The following is a 14,985-nucleotide window of genomic DNA, read 5'->3' on the forward strand; positions in this document are numbered from 1 at the left end:
GCTAAGCAACCAACAGCCTGCTGTGCGGTCTACGGTTACACAGTCGTCTCGCTTCGGCGAGTTCCAATGTAATTTTACCGATGTTATAAAAGGCATTTCTTGTCGTACCTGAGTCTGGCGGCTTAAACCAGCCTGTGTGCATAACTGGGTTTGACTGTTGAGGCCTTCGGGCATGAAGGTAAGAGGTTTTAGTTAGACGCAGTGGTAACATCAAAGCTCAGATAGAAGTAGGTGGTATTTTGGTAGTTTCAAATATCTCTCTATTTACTTTAAACATCAAATGTTACTTATTTGAGTATACGGGATTTGATGTTTTTAATGGGTTTGCTGAAAACGCCCTAAAAGCGACGCTACGTTGTTTTACGCAGCTACGCCTTGTTCAACAGTGGAATAAAAACTGTAAGGTTCGTTTAGTGACTTATAGTCTGCAGTGCAATAAGAATATAAAAATTTAGAGTCTTGAAAGTGATCTAACAGGTTTAGTATCGTGGAAATCTACTGGTACCCGTTTATTTCGATTTGAGAAAAGCTTTTTGTGTTTACTGACAAAGCTACACGTGACCAAACGGAGGCTGCTGGAACCTAATATTTAATTCAGTCGCATATTTATATGAGCGAACTATCTTAGATTATAATATCGTGGTATTTAATTTCGAAGTTTAACGCAATGTTAGTTTATATTGTACATACTGCTATTTCAATTAGGCTGCTTTGTACACCATATGTAGTAAAAACAGCTTGTTCATATTTCTCAGTAATACGGATTATAATAAGAATGCAGACAGGCCGTATTATTTTCATTGTTTTGATACGTTTCTTACGATCTTATTTATTTCTGATTATTTCCTTTTTGTTAATCATGTACGTCAGTGATTTTCGCCGGAACATGTTTTCTGTTTTCTAAGTAAAATCACAGCATTTAATGTTTTTTTTGTGCCGTGGAACTCATTGGAACGAAACCACAGTATATATTTACGTCATTTTTCATTTTTTTGTAAACTGGAGACGTCTAATAATGTCGGCATCCGATGTCAAATTGATAGTTTCGATACTTATCCGGTACTAGCGAGTTACCGGTGCCGATCTGGTACCAAATTAATAAAATAATTCCAGCTATAGTTTGCGATCACATATTATCGGACATTCTTAGGGACGATCAATTACAAATTTGCAAAACATATTTCGAATGTTGTTTATGTTGATCTTTCACCTACTTGGAAATACTAACTCTAAATTTAACTAAGAAGACATAAAGGAAAATACGCTATTATCAAAATTTTAAGCCTTGCATGGATTCTAATAATAATTCATGCTAAATATTAGGAAATTTCGAACTAAATTCCATAAAGAAAAAGTATTTTGCACGAAGGATAAGCAAAGCTGATAAATATTTTCCCCCTAAAAAAATTGTCTCATTACTTCATTTATCTTTAACTTAGCGTAGAGCTCATAGCGTTCACGGAAAACACGAGCCGTCAGTTTTGTTTGCAAGTTGGCTGATTTGCCTTCTTAAAATCACTTAAATTGCATTTCGCTGAGATAGCACGCTTTTCAGTTAATAAGCCAACGACCAAATGGTCAATCAAACGGTGAAGTCACAGTTTAGGCGCAAAATTATTCGCCAAAAGTCACGAGGTTGATAGGTAGTGACGTCATAGTTAGGATAAGCTCCCTGGAATTCTATTTTTGGCGAAATACCGCTGGTCAATCAACCGTGAAGTGGCCGACAACTTTTAAGTTTCACAACCGATTCGTGATTTCTGTTGTTCGAAGCATGGCAACAACTACAATTAGAGTAAGTAGGAAGTTTTAGTTCTATGTAATTTCGCCATTACGAAGACTGTAGAACTGAAAAAAGATTACGTTCGTCAATAATTCTTCATTTTCATTTTTTTTACTTACAAATACACAAACATTTCTACATTTTGTTTGCGTACCGCGGCTTTTTCTGCCTCTGGCTGTCAAGATTTGCACCAGGCGAAACCATTTGCTTCCCTAAAATAACTAAGGACTCAACCAATTTGAAAAACTAGGAATAACAAATCAAAGTGGTTATTTGCCCGGCTCGGTCAGTTACGCATACACCCATTAGTCAACGTACATTGATTTCAACCAATTTTCTGTCCGAATAAGTCGCCTCTTCCTATGAAAAAACATGCTACAATGATTGCTCATAACTTCAGGCTTTCACCTAATTTCAAAGCTGAGTGTCTACAGTGCTCAGTGCTGTATTAATTTAAGCTTGACTTAAGTGCAATTAAGTCACTGTTTTCAAATGACTTGACTTTTTTAAGTCATTGAGTCAAATGACTTGGGTTGAAATAAGTGTTTTCATTTAACATTTTATTATAAAATTGAGCTATTTATGTCAAGTCTGGCACGTAAAACGATTAAATTGACACATATTGACTTGGACCAAATTTTTTTCACAAATGACTTAACTTGGACAGGGTCGGGTTAAAGGTTTTTTTTGTTCGATTTTGTGCACAAATAGGCAACTTAAACATTTCAACGTTTCGAATAACCTTCATTCATTTTCAACATAGTAATAAGGCACTACCAAATATACTTAAACGCATTCAAGGGGATGGCAGGATAGCCTGGTGAAAAAGAGACATTTTCTTGTAAAAATATAATTTTTACCGGTACGTCGTATCTGTAAAAAAAATGTTTTACTGTAACGCCGTTTCGGCACCACAAACAACCGTGTAAAACCCCTTAACTTTATTATTTGTTGCAGGGTTTAGGCGATAGAGTAGTAATATGTGACCCGATGGCTGATAATCCACAACCAGGTCCAAGTGAACCGCGGCCCGCCGGTGAATTCGTGCGCCACAAGCTCTATCACGTGAGGATTGTCAGGTAACAATGGCCACTGTGTTTGTCTTTGTTTGATACAAAGGGTCGCGATAACGCTCGAGTATCGATTCTCTTCGCTCGCTCAACTTTTTGTTTTGTTTTGTTTGTTTGGCCAAACTTACGCGTTATATTCTGCAAGTCGCCATTTCAAATAAAACTGCGGTTTTTAATCGTTTTAATGTAATTATTTTCTTAGAAAATTTAAATTGATTAAAACAGTGTTACAATGACTTAAGTTAAGAATTGACTTAAATATAAAAATAAATAAAAAAAAACACAATTTGAAAACCTTAATTATATTTTAACTGACCCACGTATGCGATAACTAAAAATTTATGCTGGAATGTTTTCAATAATAATGGAAACTTCCATTTTTGCCCCGTATGCACTGTGAGATATTTCGCACAAAAGGTCTATGTTAGATTTACAAAGATGCAAATTTAGTCTGATTTTTCTAACTTAAAATAAAATCTAATTTTATAGGTAAATGTGCGAAAAAAAATAAAGATTCATACCTGAACCACCCACAGTCCATACCCAACCCCCAGTATTTTAGCTGGCCTTCGTTAATTCGCAGTAAAACTCAAGAACCAGGCGATGCAGGTTCGCATGAACAGCCCAAGGGCTCTATTATAAACTATCACTTTATCGTTTAAATCGCGCCAAGTTGGGAAAGAAATCTATGCAGGAATATTTCCTGCTGCTGCTGTTTGTGTTACTCAAATGATTTTTAAAATACGATCCACTCTTATTCGAATAATAAATGCAGTGTAGTATTGTAATGACTCAATCCCATGACTTGAATCAAGCACACTTAAGACATTTGGATAAAAACAATGATTTGGACTTGAATCGTTAATGATCGAAAATCACTAGACTTTTGTCTTTTAGAAATGACTTGTTTACAACCTTGACAAACTGTATCATTTTACACTTTTGAAACACCGCAGATGTGGGTACAATTAGGTTTATAGCGCAAAAAAAACACAACCGTTTGTTGATATGTTAACAATTAGTAAAGAAACAAAATAACATATCGCAAATATACATTAAATGTAAAAAACAGCCGACAGCTTTAGGTTGAATAATGTGACGCTTTTTTTTCAAATTAAAAATAGGATTTATACGATAGATGCTAACTTCAGGCATAACCACAGAAATAATTAAATGGTAGAGACGTTAGTGATGGTGATACTATACGCTGTCACTCAAAAACGAGATATTTTAGATTATTTAAGTAATTTTTTAGTTAGTTCATTTTTTTATGTATTTAGTGTAAACTGGAAGTGAATCTGGATTAAAACTGAAAGGGAGTGGTTCCCGGCCCGGGAAGCCATTTCTAATGTTCCACTGTGTCAAAAAAAATTGGATTCTTGTTTTCCAATATGTTAATCATATTTTTGTTTACAAATAAATCTAATACATCAAAAAATTTTATTATACACTGTGTACACTTCATGTGTGTGTTGATTAAATTTCGTTCATTGCGAAATTACAGTATGTAACCACTTGGTGAAAATACTATAGTAAGGATGTCTTAATCTATTTACCTCTTCTAAAGGGTTTCGTGGAAACCCTAAAGTTTAAGAACCACTGATAAATGATAATACCAAATTTACAGAAATGCATGTAAACTAAAACACCCAATAGAAAATAAATTGACAAATTGCTTGAAACTCGTTTAAAAAGTTAATTAAGCAATTTTAAATGCGTTCTTTAATTAAATTTGTCGAGGAATCTAGTGAGAGTTTTGTGTTTGTTCTTTTATTTTTATGTGAAGCGATCTAGATTTACTTTTTTTCTACATTGATCTACCCTTTTTTAAATTGCTTGTTTAAACTTGCATCGGCGCCAAATGGCAAATGTCAACCTCTTTACTCTGCGGAGACGTCCAAGTATTCCTGGTATGCTAAAGTCAACAAGAACGAATACTGCCCGGGGTAGAAATGCTTTTGTAGCCTTAGGTATGTGGAACGCATTCCCATACAAGGAACTAATAGACTTAGATCTGTACTGTATTATGATTTTTAGTAGTTTGTAAAGAAGAAACTCGTCGATTAATGAAAAACATAGCTCATCTGGCAAATATATTTCGGCTCAAACTTTTGGGAAACCTATCAAAGTCGCATTTTTTACGGCGAATGACATTGAACGCTTAAACATGAAATATTTTAACAAAAACGCCAATTGCCTTATACTTTCCATACTGTCGTGGTTTAAACAAATGCAACTATACGACAATATTTAATATGCCCTAACCACTGTTTCTCAATCAACGTAACAAAATTTATTTCAGATGTGCTTATTATGGCATAATGCGTCGTGTGACTCATAACTTTCGATTTTCTGTTACGGCCATAAATGCAGTTATACTAAACAGAGTTTTTTCGTCCAACAGCACACGATTAGAGTGACTTTCAGTTGCATATTTGCGCACGAGATCTCCCTAGAACAACAGGACGTAACTTTGTGACGTCATTTTAACAAATTAACGCCCCCTAAACTAAAATCCCTTATGCTCCCCTGTTGTCGTAGTGCTTTTACGTATTGGGCCTTCAATATCCTTTAAAGAACATTAGGCCGGTGGCAAATAAAGTTAGTCGACCACCGCAATACATCAACAAAGGCATGCAGAAACAGACACCAAGAAATACAAATAAAAAAACAGCTCCTCTGATAATTTTAATTATTCATCAATGTTTCGGCAACCTATACAAGTCGCCTTCGTCAGGGTGAGTGACACTGAGCGGTGGTTGCCGAAACGTTGGTCAAGAATTAAAATTACCAGAAGAGCTGTTTTTTATTTGTATTACTATGCCTGGGAGCAACAGTTTACAAACACCAAGAAAGTTCTGTCGTATAAATAGATCCCAGCTTATTTAACTTCAAGTTTACTTTCCCCCAGACTTGGATTCATTCACCTGGTGATCGGGGTTCTGGCGATATGCATCGGGGTGTTTGACGTCACATTTAGCTCTGTGGCTTTGGATATTTTCACGCAATCCAAGATCGCAACTGGAGTGTGGGCAGGGACTGTGGTAAGCGGTGTTACTTGTAGATGTGGTAAACTGTTACTATTATCTCGTTTCACTAGTGACTAGAACTATAGTTGTTTGTTTATATTTAAAACGGACTCCAGCCATAAGATCGAAGAAAGAACAAAATTAACGTCGAAATAACACACACTTCGGAATAAGACCAAAATAGCACTAATACCTAATAGTCGTAATACCGTCTAAATCGGAATAAGTCATGCAACCGTCGAAATAATACCTATATGACCAGAATCAGGCATATACAACATTTTATGGCACTCCTTTCACCTCATCCATTACCCACAAAGAATCCCAAACAGGGCAGAAAATCAGGTGCCAAAACAGCAGGGCCATAACGACGCCCCAAACTAGGGCACCCAAAATTCTACACCAAAACGGCCGATGCCATACTAATGTCCCCCGATCGTCCCACACACTTTCCCTACAGTTTCAGGCGTTTTGGCCATTTAGGCCTTATTACGAAGAATTTGTGATTTATTCCGACGGGTTTATGTCGTATTCAGACGATAAATTCTTATTTTGTCGTGGGCATTACTGCGTATTTGGCTTTATTATGTCGTTGGTGTGAATTCTATGGTATGATTGATTTTTTTGCTTTAGGTATTGTTGCGTTTTAGGTCTTAATGTGTCTTCCCATTTACAACCAGGGCTCCGGAGTCGGTTTCAACTAACCCGACTCCAGCTAAATGTGCGATTTTGTCGAGTCCGTCCCTGACTGTTCAGCCTGCATTTTACCTATTTACGTCACTAAAATAACGTGGAAAGTTAGCAATCCACTTTTAGGGGTGTCAGGTAATTCGTCCACTCACAATACACGGTTGGAAAATATCCAAAATATGCATCTCACCTTTACAATATACAGTTGGCGGCCATATCAGTTTTCAAATTTGGCAATGCGTATGTACACGTCAGGCTCGGGACTCGGGTAGTTTTACCTGTATCTTATACTCAACTCCAACTCCGCAGCGCTTTTTACAACAAAGCAAAACGCACTCTAAACCTAAAAACACCTCCATTTGTTTTTTTGTGAAATAGTTAGTTTTGTTTGTTTCTTTCAGATCACCATAACAGGCAGCATTGGACTCGTGACATCACGGTCTGAACTAAGGAGACGGACAACGGTAAGGACAAGTAGAGTAGTTTTGTAGCCACTATTTTAAAATTGGTCAAGTTAGCCAGCGTAATAGGTGCCTAACTTTGGTCTCCCACTGTATAAGCACAGTTAAGGGGCGGATCTTGGGAGGGGCACAAAGTCATGCCCCCAAATCATATTTTTTGCCAATATTTACGATGTAAATACAAATTTGTTTTTGTCGATCTTCGCATCAATTCTGTCTGTATTTAGTATGTTTCCATTTTGTGGTAATCTTGTCGACCAAAAGGCGCCATGCAAACTAAAATGTGATATCACAAACAGTGCAATCAATATTTTTAGTGCCAATTAAAAAAAGCTCGCTCCCAGCGTTAACAAAATTACTTCGTTCTGTAGTTATTTGCTAGGCTTCTAAATACATTTTACGCTATATGCAACGCAGTGATGTTAAAAACATAGTGAACGGTAGTCATTGTATAACGCAGCGTTTCTTAACCAGTGCGCCATGAAAGGCTGCTAGGTGCGCCGCTAGTGAAACGAAAAAACATGTCGAAATAATTCCAAAATTAAACGGATTAACAGTTTAATGGACAAAATAAAGTTTTTAGTTTCAAAGGCTGGAAGTCCCCTTAAAAATATGCAACTATAAAAGCCATATAATAAAAAATGCAGGCAATTTAACACCTCAAAACTTTCGCGCTCGCTTCGCTTGTAAGGTGCGCCGCCACGTTTTCATACGTTTCTAGGTGCGCCCCCGAATAAAAAAGGTTAAGAAACACTGGTATAAGGTATAAGCCATTACCGAAAAAGTTTTGTGTATAACCTTAAACTAAAAGTTTCCAAAATCGTTTGACCAAAAACCTGCTGTTTCTCCAGATCTTATTATTCGGCGGGTTCTCTGCTCTGAGCATGCTGATGGCTGCTATAATGCTGGGAATCGGCATCTCAGAAATATCTACAGTCAGTTTCGTGCGGGGAGCTATGGATGGTAACTGCTTCACAAGCAGCAACACAACAGTTGAACCCACTACAGCAACAGCAGCTACCACAGTTCGATGTTTAGCTACAGCAACTATCAATCAGAAGCTGACAACAGCCAGCATTATCATAGTCCTGGGCTTCCTTGACTCTTTGGTCGGCTTGCTGTCCATTACAACAACCAGAGACATTTTCCTGCATAAATACGCGGCGGAAAACGGCGCCGAAAACTTTAACCTTGGTAGCATGTCGGTGTCGGAGTATTTCGACAGACGTTATCAGGAACAACCAAATACTGTGTTTGCAAATCAAGGCACTAATCCCAACCCGGAACTGCCGGACTCCGACCAGTTTCGATCACATTTAGAGGGAGTTGAGAATGATTACTCAAATGCAAATTAGTCTTTATTATAAAAATACACAAGTCAGTTAAACTTTAAAACATTTTTTTTATTTCACTGTGCCCATTTGGTATGGTACAGTCGACGAAACACAACATTACTTTTTTAGTTAAGTTCACTTCTAAAATCCCGTTCTTTTTTATATTGACGTCTAACCCTGTAAATAAAGTTCTTTGTGACAATTTAGAATTGTTGTAACTAGAGATATTAGCGTAGTACATAAGTTATCACATTCAGCTATTAATTTATATGGTCAATGTTTTAAATGCCATTAAACATATTAACTTTAAATTATGTTAATGACCTTATCTGCAAAACTATTTACTTAAAATGATAAATACCTTGTGTATTTTTAATCTATTGTTTTTTAGATATTGTACTACTTTTGTGATTATGTTTAATGTAATGACATTGAAAACACACTAACAATGTTAAACTTTTATTTCGATTTTCTAACATTTTTTTATAAATTTTCTTCGACACACTGCCTTTATATTTGGTGTCTATTGTGTAATGTAAAATATGTAAAAAGCAAATACGCTTTATCGAAATGTTTTTTTCAGGAAACTGTTTATACTTAAGAACAAGTTACTACTTGCTTTGGTGAAGATTGAATGCAGTTATTGCATTGCACTGTTACTTTGCACTTAATTGTAGATATGTATAGAGAACTGAAGTATATGCATTATAAAATGTAAACATTTGAAGTGTAATTGTGTTTATTATTTAGAAGAACATATAAATATTTATGAGCATTTGCATATTTGATTGTACCAGGGTTAAACAACAAAATTTCTTTAGAATTAAAATTGTAAAGGATACAGTTCTTGGTAATACAAATGGGCTGGAAGTATAAATAAGCCAGATATACAAAAAACGTGAAAAATATTTAATATCTAGATCATAAATACACAATTCTTGCCAATAAAGGTCAATAAATTTCTGTTTTTTCTGCACTACATAAATCAGCTTTGAAATTTTACATTTACTGGAGAAGTATAACACAAATTATGACAAAAGCACAGCATAAATTACTTTGCATTGCTGCATTTCACACAAAGGCACTTCATTAATGAGGTAAAAGGGCACCATATTTTGATCTATTCAATGAATAAAAACCAGAAATACTATTTGAAAGATGAATGCTAGTTTAGCGCTGGTCAAGAATCATGTCACATTTTTCTCAATCATAACAAAATGAGTTGTCAAAATCCAATGGCAAGAAAGAAATTAAATGGGAGAATAAATGTTAAAATAATTGACCAACTGAACCCAAATAATATTAGCAATAGAAACCCACAAAAGAAAATTTAGTAGAATTCTAAACCAACGATCATTATTAATCTATTCACTTAATAAACCCTATAGACACTCTTGTGAAGATGACAGCTAGTTATTTCCCTGCACAAATGAAATTCCCAATGAACAACTTTCCCGTAAGTTCTAATGACTCCCAATACGATGCTCCTTGTAAGCGTTTTAAAGCAAACTATCAACGCGTATTCAGGTAAACGAACAGCACCAATAAGCCAACAAGTGCCAGTAATGAAGGCAAAACGATTTTGTGGAACTGCTCAATTGCCTTCTTGTCGGCCATCTTTCTTGCGTTTTTCATTTTTGCTGTTTCTTTAGCGTTCCATTTCTTGTTTAAAGTCCTCATATTTATAAGTTGTTTGATTTTGAAAGAGATTTCCTTATTCAGAAAACTCCACGTAACGACCCAAGCGTGGAGTTTTGAACGGATGACTTGTTTTCGCTGTAACGAGTTCCCATTACACAACAACATGTGTTTTAAAAACAATAATAAACGAGAAATCAAACTTAATTTGTTTTTGCTTTTTTTTATTTAGTAACAAAACTGTTTAATTGCCTTCTGACCTAAACTGCTTGCCATTGGATGTTAACTTACATTTAAAGTGCAAATCTTTTAAGGTTTTCTTTGTTATTTTTACCCCAATGTTTCCTAAATTTCTGACCAAGTCTGTTGTAAGGCACTGCTTCCAATTTGATTTACTATTTACAGCTGCATAAAATTACGAAGTCATAGAGCTCACGTTTGATTTTGTTGCACTTGTAACTATTTCAAAATGTTGACACCTACTTTTGAAATCGAGCAAACTGATGATTATTTGTTGCTTTCTGTTCATGCTCCTTACACCAAAGTGTCAGAAGTGGACATTTTTGTGGAAAATGAGAACTTTACATTTTATGCAAAACCATATTTTTTGAGGTGACTTATATAATACTCCACTTAATAAACTTTGAAAGACGAATTTTTGTAGCCTATACAAAGTTATCTAATTAAGACTAATACTATAGGCATATTTAACTTAGAAACTCGTACAAAAAGATACTATGTCAAACACTAATTAATTACTAATAGGGGTTATTGTTTTTGAATTTGTTTTATGTTTAGGTTGAAGTTTGGGGGAAATCTTTGTGATGATGAATCAAGTTGTAGGTACATTTCAGACAAAGGCGACTATTTAATAAAACTCAAGAAGGTAGAATCTGGAGAGACGTTTAAAGACTTAGATCTTTTGACATCGCTTCTTCAGGTCAAAGAAAAGAAACATCCCACTATAGAAATCATAGACAAAGGTCAGTAATTGTTTTTCTTTTATTTGTACTTGAAAATTGTACTTAACATGTAACACATCTACAAATGTTTTATGGGCCATGATGAACTATTACCATATTATAAGCGTTTTGTTGTACTCTTGAATATGACGGAGTGTTGCTCTTCCAGCAGTATATATAATAGTTTCGACGTGCTATACAGAACGTCGTCGAAACGTCGATCTATTATATATACTGCTGGAAGAGCAACACTCCGTTATATATTATGCCTGGCAGCAATAGCTTGTACTCTTTAATGTTTCCTTAAGGTATATTTTCCATAACATGTTTGTTACACAGACATTATTATTTTGTCATTATATAGATTCTGAAAGTGCCGATGAAAAGTTTGAAGCATCTCTTATAGATTGGTGCAATTCTGCAACAAATGTTGATGACCAATGTTTATTGCCGTCTTATGGATACGGCTTTGCTAACCAGAAACACAATGTTATCGCAAAACTTCAGGTTGACTTTTTAAGTTCTAAATAAATTAGAATTTTTAACTAAAATTCAATACTTCAAACTTACAATTTTATAAGTATAACAGTTCTTGTATCAGTGATGTAGGACAAATAAGTTGCCTGCGGTGAGGTTCGAACTCATGACCTCCGGCAATAACGGGACCATTACTCCACCTATGGCAGGAGTTCAATGGTCCTGGTATGATTGGATATGTATGTTTCTTAAATTGTTGTATGAAGTGTAATATTGACAATGTTTTTATTGTTTAGGATGATTTGGATATAGTTTCCATAAAAGATCCTGATGAAACAAATTTTTGCAAACGGAAAATGTTGAGAGAAGAATCAGAAAATGATAAATTTGATTCGGATCATTATTTGTAAGTTGCAATTTTTCGAAAACCTTTACAATGAACAGTTTGCTCTTAATCAGCAGATTTTACTAAAATTAGAGAAGTGTTAAATTTTGTGACTAATGTTTTATTTATTTTAAGAGCCATACAGAACTACCATTATATTTACAATGCAAAACTACTGGCTTGTAGTGATATGTAAGCGAAAGTGTACATTCACTCATCGTATAAAAAATGCTATTTTAAAGTTTTCAATGTTTACAATTGTTTTGTGTTTATTTATTTCTATTTAGGTAAAACATTGTTTTAATATTTCATGTTTGCACTCTTAACATTACAAGCAGTTTCAAAGTCTTTTTAAATTTACATTTCTATTACATTTGACTTCATAGGGCAGATCTTTATGAAACCGATGAAATTGACTTATTACTTTCGTTTAAACCTTGGTGGAAAAAAACATCCAAAGATGAATTTGTGTTTACTGACGAAGAAAAAGTTTTACTTCAGAGTCTAGCAAATAAAGAGTATCTTCTAAATAAACATGACTGTAAACTGGCTTATTTAGGTAAATATGATTTTAGACATAAAGTGTTTGATTTTTGATTGTATGTCTTACTTTCTAATGGCTTTGGCCATTTTGTTAACCTCAATTTAATAATTACATAAAATTGTTTTAAATATTGCCTATTTTTTGTGAATACTTGTACTATATATCTCCATTTTGGAAATTTCCAACATGAACTATACTTCCATTTAGAGAAATCATGGATATTTTGTGGTATAACCGTATGGTAAAATTCCACTTATATATTTCTTTGAAGCAAATTGTTGCTAAAATTCCCGTTTTTAGCATTTTTGTATGATATTGCCTAACTGGGTAAATTTACATTCTCCAGGTTTGCTAGATATTTTATTCGCTTACGCTTATCATGCTCGGACTACTGAAGAAGACATGGATAATGTTGAAGCTGCTTGGACGATTAGAACTGTGAGCCCCACTTTATCATGGTGTGATACTCAGACATCTGTTCCCAATTGCCTCATTGCTTGTGCAAGGAGATCACTGTCCTACCCACAATACAGGTAAACTAGCCCACGTATAGAAACCTAAAAATGGGCTGAAAATTTATTTTGGGGCTCATCATATTAGTATTTGAGTATAGAAGAACTTAATTAACAATCTGTTTTGTAATTCAGTCTGAAACTGTCAACCTAATTTGATGAAGGTAACATTCTCTTAGTAGATCCAAAAAATGGTATCTTTAAAATAGCCAACATTTTATTTGGTCGGTTAAAGTTAATGTTTTACTTTTATGACGATGTTTATATACTTTAACCATTGTAAAGAATAACCATGACTGGTATGCTACCATATGGAAATAGTATTTTATTTAAAAAAGGAAAAAATGTATTTTCAGTCCAACCTAGCCAAGACCCAACTTACTGCAGCCTCATATATATGCCATTCAGTAGGTTTTTTAACGCCAACAAATATTTTCCTTTTTATGTTTAGAAACTGGGCGTTAATCAAGACTATAATATCGGATGTCACTTGCATTCTGCGCAATGGAAGAAGATCGATCATTCGCTGTCTGCTCTCTACTTTATCAGTCTTCAAATCGTGCACAGATGCACCTTGCTACATTCTCAATGATCTCTACATCATCGATTACATCGTGTGGCTGCAGAATTCAAAATCAAGCGAAGAAGCGCTAAAATCCCTTGTGGATGCGATTGTAAAGACGGACATAACAAAGGAAGATGTAAATTTGGACCTTAAGTGTCTTGAAAGAGCAGCAGAATTGGTTTTACAAGAACAAGAGGAATCAACAGAAGATGATTCGGAGAGCGAAACATCATCAGAAAGCGAGTCAGACTCCGATTCTGTCCGAAGTGATGAAGATTTGACAAAAGCGCTGGAGTCGGTTTCGATTTCGGACCAAGCCGAGGCGAAAAACTCGAAAATCGAATCTGACATTTCAATTTTACCGGACAGCTCCACCAAACGACCACTTATTGAAGTAATTAACGAGGAAACATTTAGCGAATAAAAAAACGCTGTTTTGCAATCTTGGTGTTGACCTAATCAGTGTTAGAAACATTTTTACGTTTTTTTAGTGTGCTGCAAGCCAAAAGAGTTTTGACTCTTGCAGTTTTGTGCTAAACTACTATTACATCAAATGCCAACCAAAGTTTGGTCGCGACCGATGAGCGGAAAAAACTGTTGTAGGTGAACCTCCATTTCTAATTAGATAACTCTGTGGACCCCAGTAAAATCAATATTCTCGCACACAAAAAACTTGTACTTGCTTATTCAAACAACGTGCACATGAGCAACTATGGTCCCCAGAGGCGTAGCTAAGGGAAGGCGGTGGGGTACATATGTCCCCGGGCGCCAAAATCAGGCTTTCAAATGCCAAAATGTGGCCGCTTCTTCGAATACAACATTCTATTAAAAATTGAATTATTTTTCCGTATAAAGTAATGTACCGGTATGTTATTTTATTTAATAGGAAATGTGAGGGCGCCAATTTTATAGTTTGCCCCCGGGTGCAAAATACCCTGGATACGCCACTGACGATCCCCCGCAGTTAGGAAACGGGTTCAGCAGAAATCACAAATCTTCAACAAATGATCTCGCCACCTTACTGGTTAATTATGATTTATCTCGAATCCACACGCGATTTGGTCAAAACTAGAGAGAAACGTTTCTCTCTATGGCTAAAACAGCTTCCAAAGATTAAAAAACATTGCTATTAAGCAAGTCACTGGCAAAAAAAAAATTTGGAGTGCTGATCGCCTTCTTCAGGGTGAATGACATGGAACGCTCGTAATTACCAAAGAAGCTTTTTTTAATTGATATTTTAACTTCGGGCTATTCCACTATTTTTAGCAAGGGTCCAGTTACAAAAGTTTGAAATTTGCTTAGGTCCGCTATAACTCTCGTGAAATAATTTACAGTTATAAAAATGTCATGGTTTACCTATATACAAAAACCAGTAAAGCGGTATTAGCAAAATCAATAAGCGAAATGTATTTGTTTTTTTAGTCACCACTAGAGCGAAAATTACCATTTTTTTCTTGCTAGTTTTTTAAATCTTGGTTCTAAAGTGGTAAGAGCGAGTCGCAGGTATGGTTTTGATTTTGTTTAAAAACTTAGTA

At 35.2% G+C, this 14,985-nt stretch overlaps 2 protein-coding genes across 2 annotated transcripts; both read left to right on the forward strand.

Annotated features, from left to right (window-relative positions):
• Positions 1 to 266: 266 nt before the first annotated feature.
• Positions 267 to 9,148, forward strand: LOC146146517 (uncharacterized). The gene is made up of 4 exons (XM_083387231.1): positions 267 to 2,862; positions 5,765 to 5,897; positions 6,974 to 7,036; positions 7,885 to 9,148. The coding sequence occupies exons 1-4, from the start codon at positions 2,774 to 2,776 to the stop codon at positions 8,386 to 8,388; spliced, it is 789 nt and encodes a 262-aa protein (XP_083243357.1). The 5' UTR covers positions 267 to 2,773; the 3' UTR covers positions 8,389 to 9,148.
• A 1,179-nt stretch (positions 9,149 to 10,327) lies between these two features.
• LOC146146518 (protein SHQ1 homolog) lies at positions 10,328 to 13,892 on the forward strand. Its single transcript, XM_083387218.1, has 7 exons — positions 10,328 to 10,617; positions 10,804 to 10,988; positions 11,332 to 11,474; positions 11,741 to 11,850; positions 12,216 to 12,388; positions 12,720 to 12,906; positions 13,337 to 13,892. The coding sequence occupies exons 1-7, from the start codon at positions 10,475 to 10,477 to the stop codon at positions 13,872 to 13,874; spliced, it is 1,479 nt and encodes a 492-aa protein (XP_083243344.1). The 5' UTR covers positions 10,328 to 10,474; the 3' UTR covers positions 13,875 to 13,892.
• Positions 13,893 to 14,985: the final 1,093 nt, after the last annotated feature.

This window comes from Ascidiella aspersa, chromosome 4, assembly GCF_963924565.1.
Source record: "Ascidiella aspersa chromosome 4, kaAscAspe10.2, whole genome shotgun sequence".
NCBI classification, from domain to species: Eukaryota; Metazoa; Chordata; class Ascidiacea; order Phlebobranchia; family Ascidiidae; genus Ascidiella; species Ascidiella aspersa.